At 35.6% G+C, this 18,392-nt stretch overlaps 1 protein-coding gene across 1 annotated transcript in view; it reads left to right on the top strand.

Moving 5' to 3' along the window:
- The window catches only part of DHX36 (DEAH-box helicase 36), a 51,022-nt gene that overhangs the window by 1,516 nt on the left and 31,114 nt on the right, over positions 1-18,392 (top strand). Inside the window, exons 2-9 of the mRNA XM_047098888.1 lie at positions 6,469-6,593; positions 7,341-7,572; positions 11,389-11,427; positions 12,753-12,923; positions 14,652-14,731; positions 15,424-15,498; positions 15,649-15,815; positions 17,443-17,524. Coding sequence (XP_046954844.1) covers positions 6,469-6,593; positions 7,341-7,572; positions 11,389-11,427; positions 12,753-12,923; positions 14,652-14,731; positions 15,424-15,498; positions 15,649-15,815; positions 17,443-17,524 — 971 coding nt within the window. The remainder of the gene's footprint in view (positions 1-6,468; positions 6,594-7,340; positions 7,573-11,388; positions 11,428-12,752; positions 12,924-14,651; positions 14,732-15,423; positions 15,499-15,648; positions 15,816-17,442; positions 17,525-18,392) is intronic.

Raw genomic sequence — 18,392 nt, 5'->3', positions numbered from 1 at the left:
CTGGGAAATGTGATATTGGTTGGGAAAATATGCGAACAGATGAAAAATTTAATCAGGAAAAATTGCTCATTATTTCCACCTGAAGCTAGTTGTGTTATGGATCATTCTGAATGGAATTCTGGATTTCTACCCCTTCCCAAACCTTCATTTTAGTAAATGTTACTACCATTTATTCACTTGCAACTCCCAAACAGGATTTATCTTTAATATTTCTCTTTCATTTCAGCAAATCTGCCTGCTCTTTTTATAATATATCCCAAATCCAACGACTTGTCTCCACAGCAGTTACCATAGATCAAGCCACTATTTTGTTCAGTGTTCTTGGCCTCCTAACTAGTCTTTTGGCTCCCACTCCTGCTCTCCACTGAGTCTGTCCTTTGTAGAACCACTCACAGTACTTTCAAAAGCAAAAAGTAGATTGCCTCATTCTCTAGCTCACAATTTGGGATTGGAAGCCAGGTCACATCTCTCTGAGTTGAATATATTTCAGTTGCATTCTAACATGTTTTACAGGAATCTTGGTAATATAGCTTCAATATACTACTAGGTTTCCCTCTGTGTACTTAACTCTCTGAGCCCATGTTCCCAATCTGATGTGATTGTAGCTTTTGTAAATATACTTCTATTTTTGCTTTGTATTACGATTCTTCTACCATTCTCTCTAAAATGCATCTCCGGGGCGCCTGGGTGGCTCAGTCGGTTAAGCGTCCGACTTCAGCCAGGTCACGATCTCGCGGTCCGTGAGTTCGAGCCCCGCGTCGGGCTCTGAGCTGATGGCTCAGAGCCTGGAGCCTGCTTCCAATTCTGTGTCTCCCTCTCTCTCTGCCCCTTCCCCGTTCATGCTCTGTCTCTGTCTGTCTCAAAAATAAATAAACGTTAAAAAAAAAAATTTAAAATGCATCTCCGTCTTCTCTATCTCAATATGACCATTTTTCAATGATTGGCTCATCCTACCTTTTTTTTTTTTTTTTTGACCACCTTCAGCCATATATGATTGCTTCCCAATTTTCCTAACTTTTAATTTTTAGGTAATCCCTATGTTTACAAAGTTACCACATTCTAACAATGTGCTCTTTTTCTTTCAATTTTCATTTTTTTAAATTAATGATTGATATGTTTGAGACACTATCTTAAGCACTGTATTAATAGGGTGTAGGCCCTACCTTAAAGAAATTGTGGTGTTAGGGCTGTTACAGGGATAGTTTACAATGTTAAAATATTAAAAGGAGAATGTGGATTATCATCTAACTCAGACTAGGAAGATTGTAGATTTTCCAGAGGAAATAACTCTTAACGTGAAACTTGGAAGATAGCGAAGTGTGTATGTTTGGAATTGGGGGATTTGGAAAGGGATTCTCAGGCAGAGGCAGCAGCACGTGCCACAACTTAGAGGTCAAGAGGAACATGTCCAAGGAACTGAAAGAATAAGAGCATGGGTGTTGGAGTGTGGTGAGATGAAGGCAGAGCAGTGGCTTTCAAACTTGTTGACAGTTTCCCACAGGAAGAAATATATGTTAATTTGCAGCCTAGTGTACAGGTATGTATAACTGAACAAAAAGTTTCATAAAATGATAATTATCTGTACATTGCTCTGAGTGTGGTGTTGGTATCTTTTTTGCTCTTTTTTTAATTGATACTGATAATGATTCTTTAATATAATTTTATAAGCAACAATCTGAAAAGCCTGGTACTAGAAAAATAAGCAGCGCTTTGAAATTCATTGACTTGCCCCTAGGAACTCCTGTAAGCCATTAAAGCATTTGAAACAAAATAAATTATTGAGTATGTGTTTAAATTCATTTTCATACCAATATAGAGAATGAACTGAAAAGAGGCAGTTCTGGGACAGGGAGACCAGTTAAGTAGCCTTTGCAGTAATTAAGGTGAGAAATGATAGCTTAAATTAGGACATGAAGATGGATGGAAGAAAGTGGACAGATTAAAGCAATTTAGGAGATTCAAAAGTGATTTTATCTGGGAGGGAAGGGGAAAGCAAGTATGTATTAATAAATGACATGTTTATATAAGAAACAGGCTTGATGGAGGAAGATAGACTCAGCTTAAGGACCCTGAGTTTGATGTTGTAGGGCATAAAAGTGAGGATTTCAGGGAGGTAGGAGGCCCTGTGGATCTGATGCCTAGAGAAATCTAGATTGGCAGTTCGTGGTCCTATGGATAGTAGGTCCTATGGATAGTGAATGGAGAAGACAAGTGGGTGCAGGCCTAAATTCTATAGATCATTGTTTTTCAGACTTGAAGGTCTTGGCACCTTTTTAAAATGTGGGACGAGGGTGGAGTGAGAGATTCTATTTTCCTGACAGAATCCCAAATGGTGTCAGTGTTGCTAGTTTGGAGATCACTAGGGTTCAGTGTAGAGTAAGAAAATTTAAGGGTTGGAGTAAGAGAAGTTTCATAGATTCTTACCTAGGAAGGAACAGCCAGAGAAGAGGAAAATAAGGTGGGTGTTGTTTTGGAATCCAGGAGCAGTGTTGAAGGCAGCAAAGGGTGTATGAAAAAAGGAAAGTAATCAAATAGTGGCAAATGCTACAGAGATGTCAAGTAAGGTCAGAACTCAGAGTGTCTATTGGATTTAGCAACAAGGTCCTTGGCAACTTTAATGAGAGCCCTTTCTGTGGAGTGGTGGAGGTAAAAGCCAGATTGCAGGGGGCTGACTAGTGAAGGAGAGGTGAAGAAATGGAGAACTTTTCAATCAGTTTTACTGTGAAGAGGAGAAAGAAAAATAGGGCAGTATCTGATAGGGTTGGGTGGATTCAAAAGAGGATTTTGTGTTGTAGAAGTAAAGAGATTTGGGAGGCCTAGGTGGCTCAGTCTGTTAAGTGACCAACTCTGATTTCCTCTCAGATCATGATCTCGTGGCTCCTGAGACCCAGTCCGGCTCCAAACAGACAGTGTGGAGCCTGCTTGGGATTCTCTCCCTCCCTCTCTTGTGTGCCCCCACCCCTGATGTGCACACACTCTTTCTCTGTCTCACAAAATAAATAAACATTTTTTCTTTTTAAGGTAAAGAAATTTGACTCTATTCCTGTTCATGTACTGATGGTAGGGAGTCAGTGGAGAGGAAACGTTTATCAGGTAGATTAAATTATGCTGCAGTAGTAAACAGCCTCCAAATCATAGGGAGCTATAACAACAAAGGTTGCTTTTCTACTCAAATTACTGGACCATTGGGAGTTAGGTTGAGCGTTCTCCTTACGAGAATGGCTCACAGAGCTCCACCCATCTGAAAAGTAGCTGGTTTTGGTGGCAGCTGGAGGGAATACAGTAAATTGCCCTGATTCTTAAGAGACTCCTGTTTACATTTCTCTGGCCAGTAAGTCACATGGTCATGCTTACGTCATGGGTGGGAAAATGTACTTCTACAATATACCTGGAAAGAGGCAAACCAGAATATTGATCAGTAGGCTAATGACTACCAGAGAGAGATTTAGGAAAGGAATGTAAATCTCAATAGAAGGATTAGCCCTGAGGAGGTGAAAGGAATTATTGGACTGCAGAGTTTAGTGGAGAGATCAACCTTAAGCAGGAAAATGGCCTCCCAATTCCATTAACGGGAAGGAAGAGAACAAAGGATAGATTCTGATACAGGTGGACTTGGGTTTGGTGGCAATCAGTTGAGGACTTTTCCATTTATTTTTGTTTCTTTGTGAAATGTTGAGGGTGAACAGGAAGGTGGTAATGGTTTAAAATAGTTGCACACAATTAGAAGCTAATAAACGTAGACAATTTGCTGGATATCACTGTGGATCTTCTTTGCCAGGAATTTATGACTAAAAGCAAGGATATTTGAGGTTGTCCAAAAAAGGGGAAAACAATAAAAAAACTTAAATGCCATGATAAAATAAAATAGTCATGACACCCAAAACATGATTGAGATTCTCCATGCTTGAGGGGTGAGGTAGAGTGAAGGGTGATACCACTGGTAGAAGATTAGGAGGAGGTAACCTACCAAAAAAAAGGTTAGATCCATGTTTGGAATTTTGGCACTCCTAAAATCTCCACTGCCCATAGCCTCTGGAGCCTCATTGTGGGAGAACCTTGTTAAAAACAATTTATAGGAGGTATAAGTTGTGTTTTTATTATAAAAAGTATAAATTATTGGGCACACCTGAGTGGCTCAGTCAGTTAAACGTCCGACTTTGGCTCAGGTCATTATCTCACAGTTGATGGGTTTGAGTCCTGCATCAGGCTCTGCCCTGAATGACTCAGAGGATGGAGCCTACTTTGGATTCTGTCTCTCCCTCTTTCTCTATCCCTTCCCCTGCTTGTACTTTGTCTCTCTCTCAAAAATAGGTAAACATAAAAAAAAAAGTGTAAATTATGTTTTCAGGGGCTTTTTCATTTTTCAGTCATCCTGCCTTTTTTGTGAATATCTAAAACTCATACAGCAAGGTGAGAAGAACTTTTGTTCTGCTAGTAGAGATAAAAAAAACTTCAAAATATAAGGTTTTGTTTGGTTGAAGAAATGCTATTCTGTGACTTTCAATTGGAAATAAATCATTCTTCAGAGAAGAAGTGCTTAATCTGTCCCATTTTGAAAGTGAACAGAAGAAACAGTGCCTTTGGGTGGTTGAGGTGTTGGGAAAAATTAAGGAAACTTTGCTTGATAATGGCTTTATGTCTTGGGGTTCCTTCCTAGAGTAGTCTTTAATCATTAAAATGTCCTGTAGTTTCTAACTGCCAAGAAAAAACTCGATAACCATTTCATGTAGGTATACAAAGCAATAAATGTTAACATGTGCTGAGGACATTACAGAATTCAAAGTATAGGGCAGAAATGTTCCAATAATGAAACTGTGTGTTGGGTGTCCCCAAGACCACTCAGATTCCGTAATTTACTAGAAGGAATTGCAGAACTCTGAAGAGCTGACATATGCAATGTTTTGGGGTTTTTTACAGCAGATCTTTACAGATTAAAATCATCACAGGTAAAAAAGATGCGTAGAGCAGTCTAGGAGAAACCAGGTACAAGCTCCTAGTCTTGGTGGAGACTACATACCCTATACTATGAAGAGATACATTAGTCTGATATATAAACCATTTTAACGAGATTTTCATGCTGTATAGTTAAAAAAAAATGATGGGCTTTAGTACCTGTCAATAAACAGATTTTGCTCTAACCTGTGCTTCCTTACGGCTTTCCTATCAGCCAGAGTTTGGACTTTTTAATTGTATAAGCATAATGATTGTTTTAGTAAACTTTTCAGTTAAGTTGCAGAAGTCTTCTGGAATTTCCCAGAGATCTGCTTGTATTCTTTTTGTGTATTTCTTTAAAGAGAAAAATGGATTTAACACAAAAGTCATGCACATTCATTGCAAAAAATAGATTCAGCCATTCATCCTTTTGGCAAACTTCTCTGCAGCATCTACTACTGTGTGTCAGAAATACATCTGGGGGTGCCTGGGCGGCTCAGTGAGTTAAGTGTCCGACTTTGGCTCAGGTTATGATCTCACGGTTCGTGGGTTTGAGCCCCGTTTTGGGCTCTGTGCTAACAGATCAGAGTCTGGAGTCTGCTTCGGATTCTGTGTCTCCCCTCCCCTGCTAGTTCTTTGTTTCTCTGTCTCTCAGAAGTGAATAAACATTAAAAAAAAAAAAAATACATCTGGAAGACATACTGCAAAAATGTAGGATATAAAGTGAATAATCTATTTCAATGTTAATAAAAATGAAAATAAGATTGTGCTGCATATATTTTCTACGACTGGTGTTTTTGTTTTCATTTAATATCTTGGTTGTCTTTCCTGTCTGCACACTTGAGGAAAAATCTACCCTCTCTTAACTACTCTGTTTAAATTCAACTAGTTATAATGTACAATTATAAAAGAACAGTTGTAAAAGTTCTTGTTCTTACTGTGTACAGTGTAATTCCTATCCTGTCCGGTATTGTTTGTTTAATTCTCTTCTGAAGCAGCTACATCATCACCATATTGGAGCATCATCTTCATGAATGTTGATCAATTTTACTTATTTCCTCTGAGCTCAGCCTTCTTCCTAATGTATTCATCTTTTTACTGTAAGAACTTTAAAGTGCTCATTGCCACCAAATATTATTTCCAGTTTTCAATTAGCGTTTTTTTAAACCAAACATTTGTGTTTTAGTAACTTTAATTGTATCTTTGAAAATTTCAGACAGAAAAATTTATAATAATCAGTATGTGAGAGGGTAGAAGAGAAAGGAACCGAAGTTTTAGTAAGGGATGTAAATGTACTTTCTTTGCCATTTATATTGCAGCTAATTTTATAGGTATATATAGCAGAAAAAGGATATATACAAAAATATTAACATTAGGTCTGTGAAGTGAAATTGGACTAGAGCACCTGGTAGGGCGATTTTAGGTTTCATATGAATGTTGGATGTGTATATATCTGCTCTTTTGTTTTAGTTATCAAATGATTTTGTACATGCTTTCTAGTGTTGATAAGGCTACTGTTTGCTTTGCACAAAATAGAGAGCTGTAGTACACATGGATGAACGTCGAGAAGAACAAATTGTGCAGCTGCTGCATTCAGTCCAAGCTAAGAATGATAAAGATTCGGAAGCACAGATATCCTGGTTTGCTCCTGAAGATCACGGGTAAAGCAAAACACATTCTTTTAAAGAATGGACCGAGTAACACTTCTTTCATAGCATTGGCTAGGGGGAAAAAAGATAATAAAAATAACCTCTTTAGACTCTTCAATAAGTGAAATTTAACCTTGAAGTAAGCCTTTTTCTTATATAGACTGACTCTATTTGGTGGTAGATTGAAAAAAATCCAGATGGCACATTCATTTCACAGAAAGCTAAATGGTAGGAATAGTCTATTTGGATATGTGATCATTATTAAGTTATTGTTTATTGTTTTCCTTTTCACCATCTTTGTATTTCCAAAATTCTGGAGAAATCTGTAAGAAGTTAAATTGTTGCTATTTTAGGATGATTACGGGGGCTGTACCATTTAGAGGAAAAATTAAGAGAGGTTTTTCTGGGACTGTATAATGTAGCATCCCATTTATAAGCACTCAGAAATGGTGGCAGGAAGAAAATGGAAGTTGTGAAATGAAGCTTAGAAAAATTAGAAAAATACGGTAAGTCATTGCAATGGAGGGATGACTTATGTGAATTTTAATTTTTTTAGCTACACAAGGAATAACTTGTATGGTAATACCTATTTACAAGGAGGAAAACTTTGAATTCATTATAAAAATCTAAGTATTTTCATAATTGATCTAAGAAAGAATAATAGCTGGTGATTTTAAAATAAATAGCATATTGTTTTGTTTCAGGGCTCTAGCAGCTCTTCATTTAACCTTTTATCATTTTTTTATTTTGTCAAAATAGTTACGGGACTGAAGCTCCTGCTGAGAGCAAACCAAACTCAGAGAAAAAACTTGAGGACCAGGAAAAGAAATTGATAAATCAAGAAAAGAGGACATTTAGAATCAGGGACAAATATATTGACCGAGATTCTGAGTATCTCTTGCAAGAAAATGAACCTGATGTAACCTTAGACCAACATCTATTGGAAGATTTACAAAAGAAAAAAAGTGACCCTCGGTATATTGAAATGCAGGTAATGGAAAGCAAGATGTGGAAAAAGTTTTTGTCATTTCTTCTCACACTTGATAAAAATATATTTACGTTTAGAAGTAGCTACGTGGTATAGATCAGTGGTATTTCTATAGACTGTTCTCTGTGGGGATTCTTTCTCTTATACCAGAGAAAAGCATTGGGAGTGGAATTGCATATAACCTACAGCAGCTTACATAGTGAGGAGAAGAAATTAGTTGAACCTTTCTTGGACAGTTTTGTGAGATGTCATAAGAGACAAGGTGGTTAGAATTGTAAGGTGTCTAGACCATTTAATCCAACTCCTTCCTTTTACAGATGATAAAATTAAACATCCCAAAGTTATGATGTACATATGTTCACCAGCATTTTAAAGATAAGACTGTGACAAGAACAAAATTCTTCTGAGTTTTTCAGTATGTTCTTTCTATGGTAGGCAAGATATTTTTAGGTCCCTTCCTGTTAAAACATAAAATTTACGCTTTGTGGATATTCTAGAGATAGATGTAATAAAATGTTCACGTGTATTTCTTTTAAGAGAAAATGAGGAAATTCTGAGGGCCACATCTTTAATATGCAAATATGTATTACTCTTTGTGAGAAAGGCAGAATATCACCTATCCCATAGGAAAGAAAGGATCCATTGACTGTCGTTGATCAGGTTGGATATCCTGATTAGAACAGTTGAGGTAAAGGGGCACCTGGATTGCTCAGTCGGTTAAGTGTCTTGACTCTCGGTTTTGGCTCATTCATGATCTCACAGTTTCATGAGTTTGAGCCCTGCATTGGGCACTGCACTGACAGCACAGAGCCTACTTGGGATTCTTTCTCTCCCACTTTCTCTGCCCCTCCCCTGCTCATGCTGTCTTTGTCCCTCTCAAAATAAATAAACTTAAAAAAATTATTAAAAAAAAAAAAAAGTGGGGCACCAGGGTGGCTCAGTCAGTTAAGCATCCAACTTCAGCTCAGGTCATGTCATGATCGCAGGTCTGTGAGTTTGAGCCCCGTGTCGGTCTCTGTGCTGAGAGTTCAGAGCCTGGAACCTGCTTCAGATTCTGTGTCTCCCTCTCTCTCTGCCCCTCCCCTGCTCATGCTTTGTCTCTGTCTCTCAAAAATGAAAAAATTAAAAAAACAAAAAACAGTTGAGGTAAGGTCCAGAGGGGAATTGTGTAATTTTTTGATGCCTATGTAGTGAAAATATGATTCCAGGACAGGAGACTTCAAGTTTAATCATTTCAGATTATTGTGGTTGAGAGCAGAGCTTCTTTTATAGCCTTAGGAAGAAGGAGATTTAGCTCCTATCTCTCTGCTTTGTTTGGAGGACAGACTCAAATATTAAAAATGTGTGAGTGATCCAGTAAGGAAGTTAGGAGAACAAATGTGTAAAACATTCTTCCTATTGGCTAGACACTTACAAACACTTCACATGTACTACATCATTTAAACCTCCCAACAACCCTGTGTAAGAAATTCTGCATATTTGTGATGGAGAGGGGAAAAAATCTTAGGTTAAGTGACCTATCTACAGTTGCACAGCTAGTAACAGAATCCAGTCTAAAATTCAGATGTGTTGGGTGCCTGGGTGGCTCAGTTGGTTGAGCCCCTGACTCTTCTTTTCAGCTCAGGTCATGATCTCACAGTTGTGCCATCAAGCCCTAGGTCATGTGGAACCTGTTTGGGATTCTCTGTCTCCCTCTCCTTTTGCCCTTTCTTTGCTTGTGCTCTTGCTCTCTCAAAATAAATAAAATAAAAAATAAAATAAAAGTTAGATGTGCTTAAGAGCTCAACTTTTTAATCCTTTTTGGTAATATGCCATTGTTATAATTTATTTAATAAACATTAATTTTCCATTTTTTACATGTCTGTCATTGTGCTGTGTTTTCTGAAGACTAATAAGACATTTCCTGTCTTCAAGCAGCTTATAATCTTCATTGTCTCATATCTCAGGGTTACAGCCAGAAATTAGGAAATAGAAGGGTCGTCTGTCTTGATAAAGAATATTGGGTTGTAACTATCTTCAGCATTTACATATTTAGAAAGCAAATGTGGTTAATGCTAGTTTCAAATTTAATGGGAGAGCTTCTATATATTTATATATTGAGATGGTTACATTGAAGTACATGAAGTACTTCTAGAAATAATTAAATGGTTTTAAATAATGTATTATAATAAAAAATTACCAACAAAAGTGTGGCAACTTGTTTCAAATTGCTAGAATTCATTCAAGTCATCACATTGCCTTGTTTTTTATGATACTGAGAATTACCTGACTGACCATAACCAAGCAGGCATATATATAGCATAGTTAATAATGCTAATATATATATATAATGTTAATATATTAACAATGTGTTGTATATATAATGCTAATATATAATATATAGCGTATAGTTAGTAATGCTACCCTGTATATTTGAAAGTTGCTAAGAGCTTAAAAGTTCTTGTTATAAAGAAAAAAATTGCAAATATGTGTGATGATGGATATTAACTAGACTTAACTGTGGTAATCATTTCATAGTACAAGAAGATACTGAATCATGTTATACACCTGAAACTATTATAATGTTGTATGTCAATTACATCACAAAAAAAATAGTGGGGGATTTTTTTTATTCTCCTATTTTGACAAATCAAGTAGGCAAAAGATGAGGGCAATATTTCAAGAAATAAAAATTTTTGAAAAATGGCAATAATATACTGGATTACCTGGGACAGTTCTAATTTTACTGCTTTTTTTTTTCTTTTCAATAAAGGAAGTTTATTAAAGCTATGGTTTGTTTTTTCATGTTATAATGTACCTAGGTCATTGTAAACCATAGTACTCTTAAGTGTATGTCATTTTCATGTAGTGTAGGTTTTCAGAATTGCAAAGACATCATCAAATAAAAGCTACAGGAGTTAATCATTTCTTCTTGGGTGTTTCAGTTGCAGTTCACCAAAAATTAAGTAGCTTATATGTGTCAGAAACTGCTACTTTTTATACAAAGGTTTTTCATTCAGATTCCTTGCAACCTTATGAGATACAACCTTTGAGGGATTCAGGATCCAGGTTTGTCTTAAGATCTTAGCTCTTAAATGGTAGGACCAGATTTTCTTCACATATTACTTGTTTTATGTATTTATTTTTTTATTTTTTTTAATGTTTATTTAGTTTTGAGAGACACAGTGACAGAGTGAGAGCAAGGGAGGGGCAGAGAGAGAGAGGGAGACACAATCCAAAGCAGGCTCCAGGCTCTGGGCTATCAGCACAGAGTCCGACATGGGCCTTGAACCCACGAACTGTGAGATCATGACCTGAGCCGAAGCCAGACGCTTAACTGACTGAGCCACCCAGGTGCCCCACATGTTACTTGTTTCCAATTTTCTTTGATTCTCAAAGGCAAGTACCCATAAGTAATTAATCTGTACCAGTGCCTTATGGATTAGTAAATGGTGGCCTGATGGGTGGGAAAATGAATTGTGATAGCAAAACAAATCTAAGATGAATATAGAAAACAAACAAAAGATGGTAAAAGTAATTTAGGGACTACAAGAATGCTATATTAGACGACAGATTGCATTTTACTGCCGCTTTAACTCAAAGAAAGTGTCTCCACTCTGTTGAATGTAATGGAATTCTCTTTTTCAGTGTTTTAAAAATAAAGGGGATTGTTAAGTTCATGAGTTCTTTTTTATAAAAATTCTTTTTTAAGTCTTGATACTTGACATAATCAATGAAGTAATAATATATTGGGATTCTAGCATATTTATGATATATTCTGATTACCATGATTGCAACTTGATTCTTTTGTGAAAATTAACAGTTGTTTTTAATTTTCAGCATTTCAGGGAAAAGCTGCCTTCATATGGAATGCAAAAGGTAAAATAAATAATATATCCTTTAGTTTGCAAAATACTTAAAATATAATTCTTTTAAGATCTATATCAAAAAATACAAACTAAAGAACTTTCCTCTGAAGGATATTATTGAAAGTTCATTTTATTCTTTTGAATTTTTGAAAGACCAAAAGAAAAAAATGGTCATGAAACCATTTTCCTGAACTTTTCTCATTTCTGTCTAAAATGAAATGTTTAGAACTTTAAGAAAAATAGAATTTTCACATGTAAGTTATCTTGGGTAAATAGCCTTACTCCTAATTTGAGACCAAACATTTTAATTAAAATTGAGACTACTGAAAATAGAGTACTTTAGTTAATTTATTATGCCTTATTACATAGTTACCTTATAGAGAGTAATGCAGTTCTCCATCCTACTCTGTTCTCTCAGCCTTACTCTGTTTTGATTAAAGTTTTGGTTAAGTACCACCTGCCACAGTGTTTTTTCCTCCCTTAGGCTGGTGTAAATTCTTGAGGACAAAGTGTTCACTATGTATTACTTGACTCAGAGACCCCCCCCCCCCCCAGTAAATATTGAATGAATTAATCACATGCTGTACAAGCTATAATTTCATTGTTTAAACTTGGAACTTGTTCTGATATATGTATAGTGTGTTAGAGTAGATGGGAAAATTTTTAAAGGTGAGTTTTCAAAATGTAGATAAAAATAACCTCCAATACTACTTTGAAGTAGTAGGATGGTCTTATTAATACAGTGAATATTACTATTAAAATATTAGTGTTTATCTAAAAGTTTTAAGAAAGACCTTCCCCAAATGTGAGGTTTTCCAGATATTTGAAGTTTACCCCTTTGATTTAGGTATTTACAAACTTTAATTATTTGAAAGGAAATACATTATAGACTTCCTTGTTCTCTGGAACAGCATACAAAACTTGTTCTGCAGACAAAGCCGTATTGTTTGAGTTTTGATATAACCCCTTAATGTCTTCAGTAGTTGGTTGGGTATTGGGATTTTTCTTGTACTCAGTAGTCCTACACTCAGCATTCTTTTTAATTAATGTTTATTCTTATGTGTAGAACTTAGAGCTGTCTCTTCTAGTTCTTGTTGGTGTGTTTTCCTTTCATAGTGCCTTGTGTTTGTTTTTTTCATAATTTGATGCTGCTTTTCTCTTGAAAACAGGTAGACCCAGATATACAAACTGTCAGCATTGCATTTAACAAAATTTTAAATGCATTAATACCTTTGTTAAAAATGGTTACCTTCAGTTTGATGGTATTTTGATTACTACTTTTTCAGAGTTAGTCACTATGTGATGTTCTTCAACTTATTTTCCATTTTGAAATAGGAATTGGTGAATATGATTGATAACCATCAAGTAACAGTAATAAGTGGTGAAACTGGTTGTGGAAAAACTACTCAAGTTACTCAGTTCATTTTGGATAACTACATTGAAAGAGGAAAAGGATCTGCATGCAGGATAGTTTGTACTCAGCCAAGAAGAATTAGTGCCATTTCGGTAAGTAATGTCTCACTTTTTAAAATTCCCCATTTTATTTTCCATCCTCCTGGTCTTGCTGGAACTAAACTGCTTTGAAGGTTTGTAATGGTTCTTAAATAGATTTAGGATGTGTTGTTTTGAAAGTAAATATTTGGTAGTAAAGACCAAAATCTTGAATGACCTCTTATAATAGATGTTCATGAGTTTAAGATAAATTATAAATTCAGGTAAATTTTAGTATAAAATTAGAAGAAGAGAAAGCTGATAAATTTTTGTGGGATTATAAACTCCAAATAATCCCCATCAGTATAGATGCTTTAAATGTTACCACTTGATTCATTCAGCATTGTTTTTTGGTTCTCAGATTGTTTTTTCAGTATGTAAGTACACTGATGGTGAAAGCAGGAAGCCTTACATATTTTAGCTGCATTTTAAATTTTTTAATGCAATTGCTCAATAAGAGGGAATTTATCATAAAAATTAAGATACTATTTTAGGTTTATCCTATTAATACTTTTAGGTACATGTTTATTACAAACAAACAGCATTTCTGTTTGTTTAGTTAGATGACCTAGTTAAATGTATGGGTTATGTATTTTTTAATATGTTAGGGGTTTCTTGCAACATTTGATGGGTATAGTGAATTTATTTCAGTGTTACATGGTTTTTTGTGTAAATTTAAATTATAAAGATTTACGGTTATGTTTAGTTGTATGATACTGCTATTTATCATCTCCAGGTCATTTAATAAAGAATTTGGTTAGAGACTGTTACCAATTGTGACAATATTTTGGAGGAAATAACAGTGTACATTTTAAACTATGATTTCTAAAGAAAGTACAGCAGTCTTTTTGGTAGAATCATATTTCTAGAAATTATATAAGATGACAGAATGGCAAAAAAGAACCACTTTTGGTATAGTACAATTATATAGCTAGATTTAAGTAAGTTAAAAATATGATCAATTTTCACTAATATAATATTACACATATATATTGACAGTGGGAAGAAATCTAGGTTATTTTTTGTTTATTTTTCCAAGATCTGTTCGTACTTGAATGGGCAATTTAGTAAGTAATAAAAAGTGAAATAGTGGCCTAACTCAGTGTATACAGGATGTACTGACTGGAAGTTTTATTTCTGAAGTATTGTTTCTTAATTATGCCATTTTCTATTTCTAATCTCATAAATCACTGTTCTGTCACAAGATGTCTATTGGCTACTTTTAGTTACATAAATCTGTATTGGATTATCAATTCCAAGTTAATTTTTGGCAGCCATAACTTTTAGAACAAAACCAAGAACCAGGAATGAAGCAACACCAATCTCTACCAAAAACAAAATCTCGAGGAACAAAAAGTACCAACATGTATTTGCCCTCAAATTATATACAAGGTTTATAAGTTTAGATCATGATTTCTAACTGTTTTAGAAAAGTTCAAAAGAAAGGTAGAGATGAATGAGAGGATGCTATATAGAAGGGCAGTTTGAAAATAGCGATGAGAATTTGGCCTTGAAGGGCTTTTTAAGAGAAAGTGAAAAGTCAATGTAAGAGGCAGTAGTCTGCAGCTTTTAAGGGACAATACACGGTTTTAGAACCCTTGAACTTTAGTATCTGTCTCTTTTTTTAACTCCTGAAAATCTGATGAACATTTTTTCAGAAATCCCATATTTTATGGACGTTCAAGATATTTGTCCTAAAGGAAATCCTATTTTCTTTGTAAATGTCTTTTATTTTGATTAAAGGTTGCAGAGAGAGTGGCCGCAGAAAGGGCCGAATCTTGTGGCAATGGTAATAGTACCGGATACCAGATTCGTCTCCAGAGGTAAAGAATGTTCACCTCTTGTATACAGGTAGATTTTAGTGAAACTTTGAAGTTAGAGATTCAAAAGAAAGATTTCTCCCTATTTTTATGTTGATTACTATTAAAATTAACATTTAAAGTAACTGCAGCATAGGAAGCTTGCAAACTACAAACTCCTGTTTGGATTGTCTTTTTTTTAAAGTGTGCTTTTATATTATTAAGTAACTAGAGAAATAACTTACCTGGATATACATTAGTAAATCATCACTGCACTTGAAAGGAGTTGCTGTCTTGTATCTTTTGGTACCACCATCCACTGCCATCCCTCCCCCCCCCCCCCCCCACCATTGACTTTATTGATTTTGGTATCTTTAACTTACCGTATATCTGTAGTCCTTTTCTGGAGCTCAAGATTCCATTTAGCTTTTTAAATGAACTGATTTTTCAGTCACTGAACAGAAATTTATGCCCCTAAGTGTTGTTTTCTGAATGTTAATGGTTATGCCTTTAAAAAGACATCATTGATGTATCGTGACAGTGAAAATAATGTATAGTGAACTTGAATGTAGTATTTCCTATTACTCTGTTGCAGTAAGCATTCCTATAACCAAAAAGTTAATTGTGAAGATTTTCTTTTAAACTTTTGTGGTACTTAGTAATTTGTTTAGTGAAGACACTAAAACCAAAACTCATCTCCTGTCTTTCATTCACAGTCGGTTGCCAAGGAAGCAGGGTTCTATCTTATACTGTACAACAGGAATTATCCTCCAGTGGCTGCAGTCAGACTCGTGAGTATGTTTCACTTCAGGACAGACATTTAGTTAGTTAGACATTAGCAAAAGATGTCAGTATTAAATTGGATTTTACTAATTGTTAAAGTAGAATGGTTCCGTTTTTGAATTTTGTACTAAGTTTCATACTTCACACTTTTGCTTTAGGCGTTTGTCCAGTGTTAGTCATATTGTGCTTGATGAAATCCATGAGAGAAACCTACAGTCAGATGTTTTAATGACTGTTATTAAAGATCTTCTCAATTTTCGACCTGACCTGAAAGTCATATTAATGAGTGCGACATTGAATGCTGAGAAATTTTCAGAATATTTTGGTGAGTAAATTTTATGATTATTGCTTTAGGAAGTTATCACAAAGCCACTGAATTTAGAGTTAATAAAATTTAAAAAAAAAATCAAAAAGCTAATACATTTCTAGGTACCAGGTACTTAAAATAAATGTTTAGTAAATATTCTCCTAGCTTCTAATCTCATAGATTAGAGAATTGAGCCTATTTTTGAAAGGTGGCATCATCTGTGTTACAGTGAAGACATGTAGGTTTTTGGTGCCACCATCAGGTAATTAAGGTGGCATCAATGAGTTCAAACCACAGGTTTGAATAATTTTTTGAACCTTTTTTTTTTGTGATTGTTCTGTGGTTTTCATGTACTGTCACAGGCTAGAGTGGCAGCTTGCTAATACTCATAGTACTCATGGCCACTTCTGGAACACCTTCAGTGTGCCAGGTGTACTGTATTTGGCACTTTATCATCTTAACACCTTGTGAGGTAGGTGCTAGTATTCCCATTTTTGCCGATGTGTCTTTCCAGTATGCCTTGTAATGGTTGCATAATTTAGAGAGGGTTGAGGGGTGCCCGGGTGGCTCAGTGGGTTAAGCGTCTGACTTCATCTTCAGCTCAGGTCATGATCTCATGGTTCATGAGTTCGAGCCCTGCATTGGGCTCTTGTGCTGACAGCTCAGAGCCTGGAGCCTGCTTTGGATTCTGTGTCTCCCTGTTTCTCTCTACCCTTCCCCAGCTCGCTCACTCTCTCTCAGAAATAAGTAAATATTTAAAAAAAGAGTTGAAAGGATTTGAAACAAAATTTGACTAGCTGTAGAGTACATTTTTAAAAATTATGCTTATCTTTTTTGCTTCCTGTTGTAGGAGAAGAAGAGGAAAATGGTGGGGGGTGGGGTAAGGGTGAATAGTTAAAATGGAAGCTTAAAGACGTGTGAAATTAGTTGCTTGTATTGTTTTGTTTGTTTGTTGTTGTTTTGATGCATGGTCCAGACCTAACATTGAATAAACTGCTCAAACTTGTGCAATTCACAGGCAGAGCTGTGAGACCACCTGAGATACTTTTTGACCTCTGATGCTATGTTGGCCTTGGTTTACAATGTATACTGCTTATTTTGCATGGTCTGAAATATAAGTAGCATTTAAGTAACAGTACTAAGAGAGGTAGTTTTTTGTGTTTTTTTTTTTTTAACTAGTGTTTCTAAAATAATAAGTAACAATTTAATATTTTGCTAGGTCTTATTTGAACTACTTTTTTTTCTCTTTTCCTGATTCTGGGTACCATAAGAGTAGTGCTTCTTAAGTTGATTTCACTAAAACTTGGGTTCTGCTGGTACCATCTTGACTAGTGATGGAGAGGAAATAGACTTCCAACTAATGAGTTATGAGTCCAACTTAAAATGCTCTATTCTTTGATATATTGTGTTACTTTGTAGAACCGTGATGCGTGTGTACAGTTTGGTAGCAGTAAAATGGTAGTAAGTGAAGAGTAGACTGCTACTTTTCATTAAATTCATTATGGAAAAATAGGGTAGAATTGTAAAAGTGCCAGGAGCATCTTTGAACTTAAGAAAGGTAAGAAAGGTATTGGCCTATTTATAATCTGTTAATTTTTTTTTTAAACATTTTGAGTATAGATTTATGTCTTGTCTGCCATAATAGGTAACTGTCCAATGATACACATACCTGGTTTTACTTTTCCGGTTGCGGAGTATCTTTTGGAAGATATAATTGAAAAAATAAGGTAAGTAAATATTAGGAAATAAGAGCTTTAAAAATACTAATGCCACCTTTTTTTTCTGTTAAACTTTAATCTCAGAAGCTCTTTTTTAACCACTACCTTCTAAAACATTGTTTTTCCTTAAATCAGGGATTCCCAAACTTGGTTGCACATTAAAATCACCTGGAGCCCTTTAAAATCCAGATGCCCAATTCACACTCCCTACCTTAATTACATTACAAAATCTGGGCTGGTAGCCAGGCATCAGTTTTTTAAAGCTCCCTGGGCAGCAAAGTTTGGGAACCTTTGTTGTTAGTGCTTGAGCCTCTCCTCTGATTGTCCTACCAAGTTTTCAGTTTTTGCTGGCTTCCATTACCTACCCTTTACATAAGATTTCCCCTAAGGGTTCTTAATTAGCCTTTTTTCAGTCTTTCATGGTTTCACTGTGCCATCCTGTTTCCATGGCCATAGTTGTGTATTTTCACAGCTCTCAGAGCTGGAGCTTCTGAAGCTCTCCCTGAACTTTGCATTTGGTATCTAACTCTCTACTCAGCAGCATTCCAGTACCACAGGTACCTTGAAGCTCACGTTTTTCCAGCTGAAATCATTATCTTCTATTCATTCCCCACCGTGCTTCCACCAAAACGTTAAAATGAAATAATTTCTCTTTGCAAGTTTGCCTTACATTGGTTACTATCCTCCATGCAGTGTCTGAGCTGTAAATCCAAAGACTAATATTTATCAAGCAGTTGATAAATCATACCAGGATATGTTAACTGCTCTACATGCCTAGTAACTCAGTCTAAATCATTCTGTACTCCCACCTTTCCCACAGTACAAACCCTGAGAGCTTTCTCCTTGCATGTGCCCTCTCATTTCTGTTTTTTATGCT

Source organism: Lynx rufus, unplaced genomic scaffold (assembly GCF_022079265.1).
Source record: "Lynx rufus isolate CCGP_SWC_20201006 ecotype Redwood Valley unplaced genomic scaffold, mLynRuf1.p SCAF_5, whole genome shotgun sequence".
In the NCBI taxonomy this organism is placed as follows: Eukaryota; Metazoa; Chordata; class Mammalia; order Carnivora; family Felidae; genus Lynx; species Lynx rufus.
Note: the sequence above shows the minus strand (reverse complement) of the source record. Positions and strands in the feature narration are given on the sequence as shown.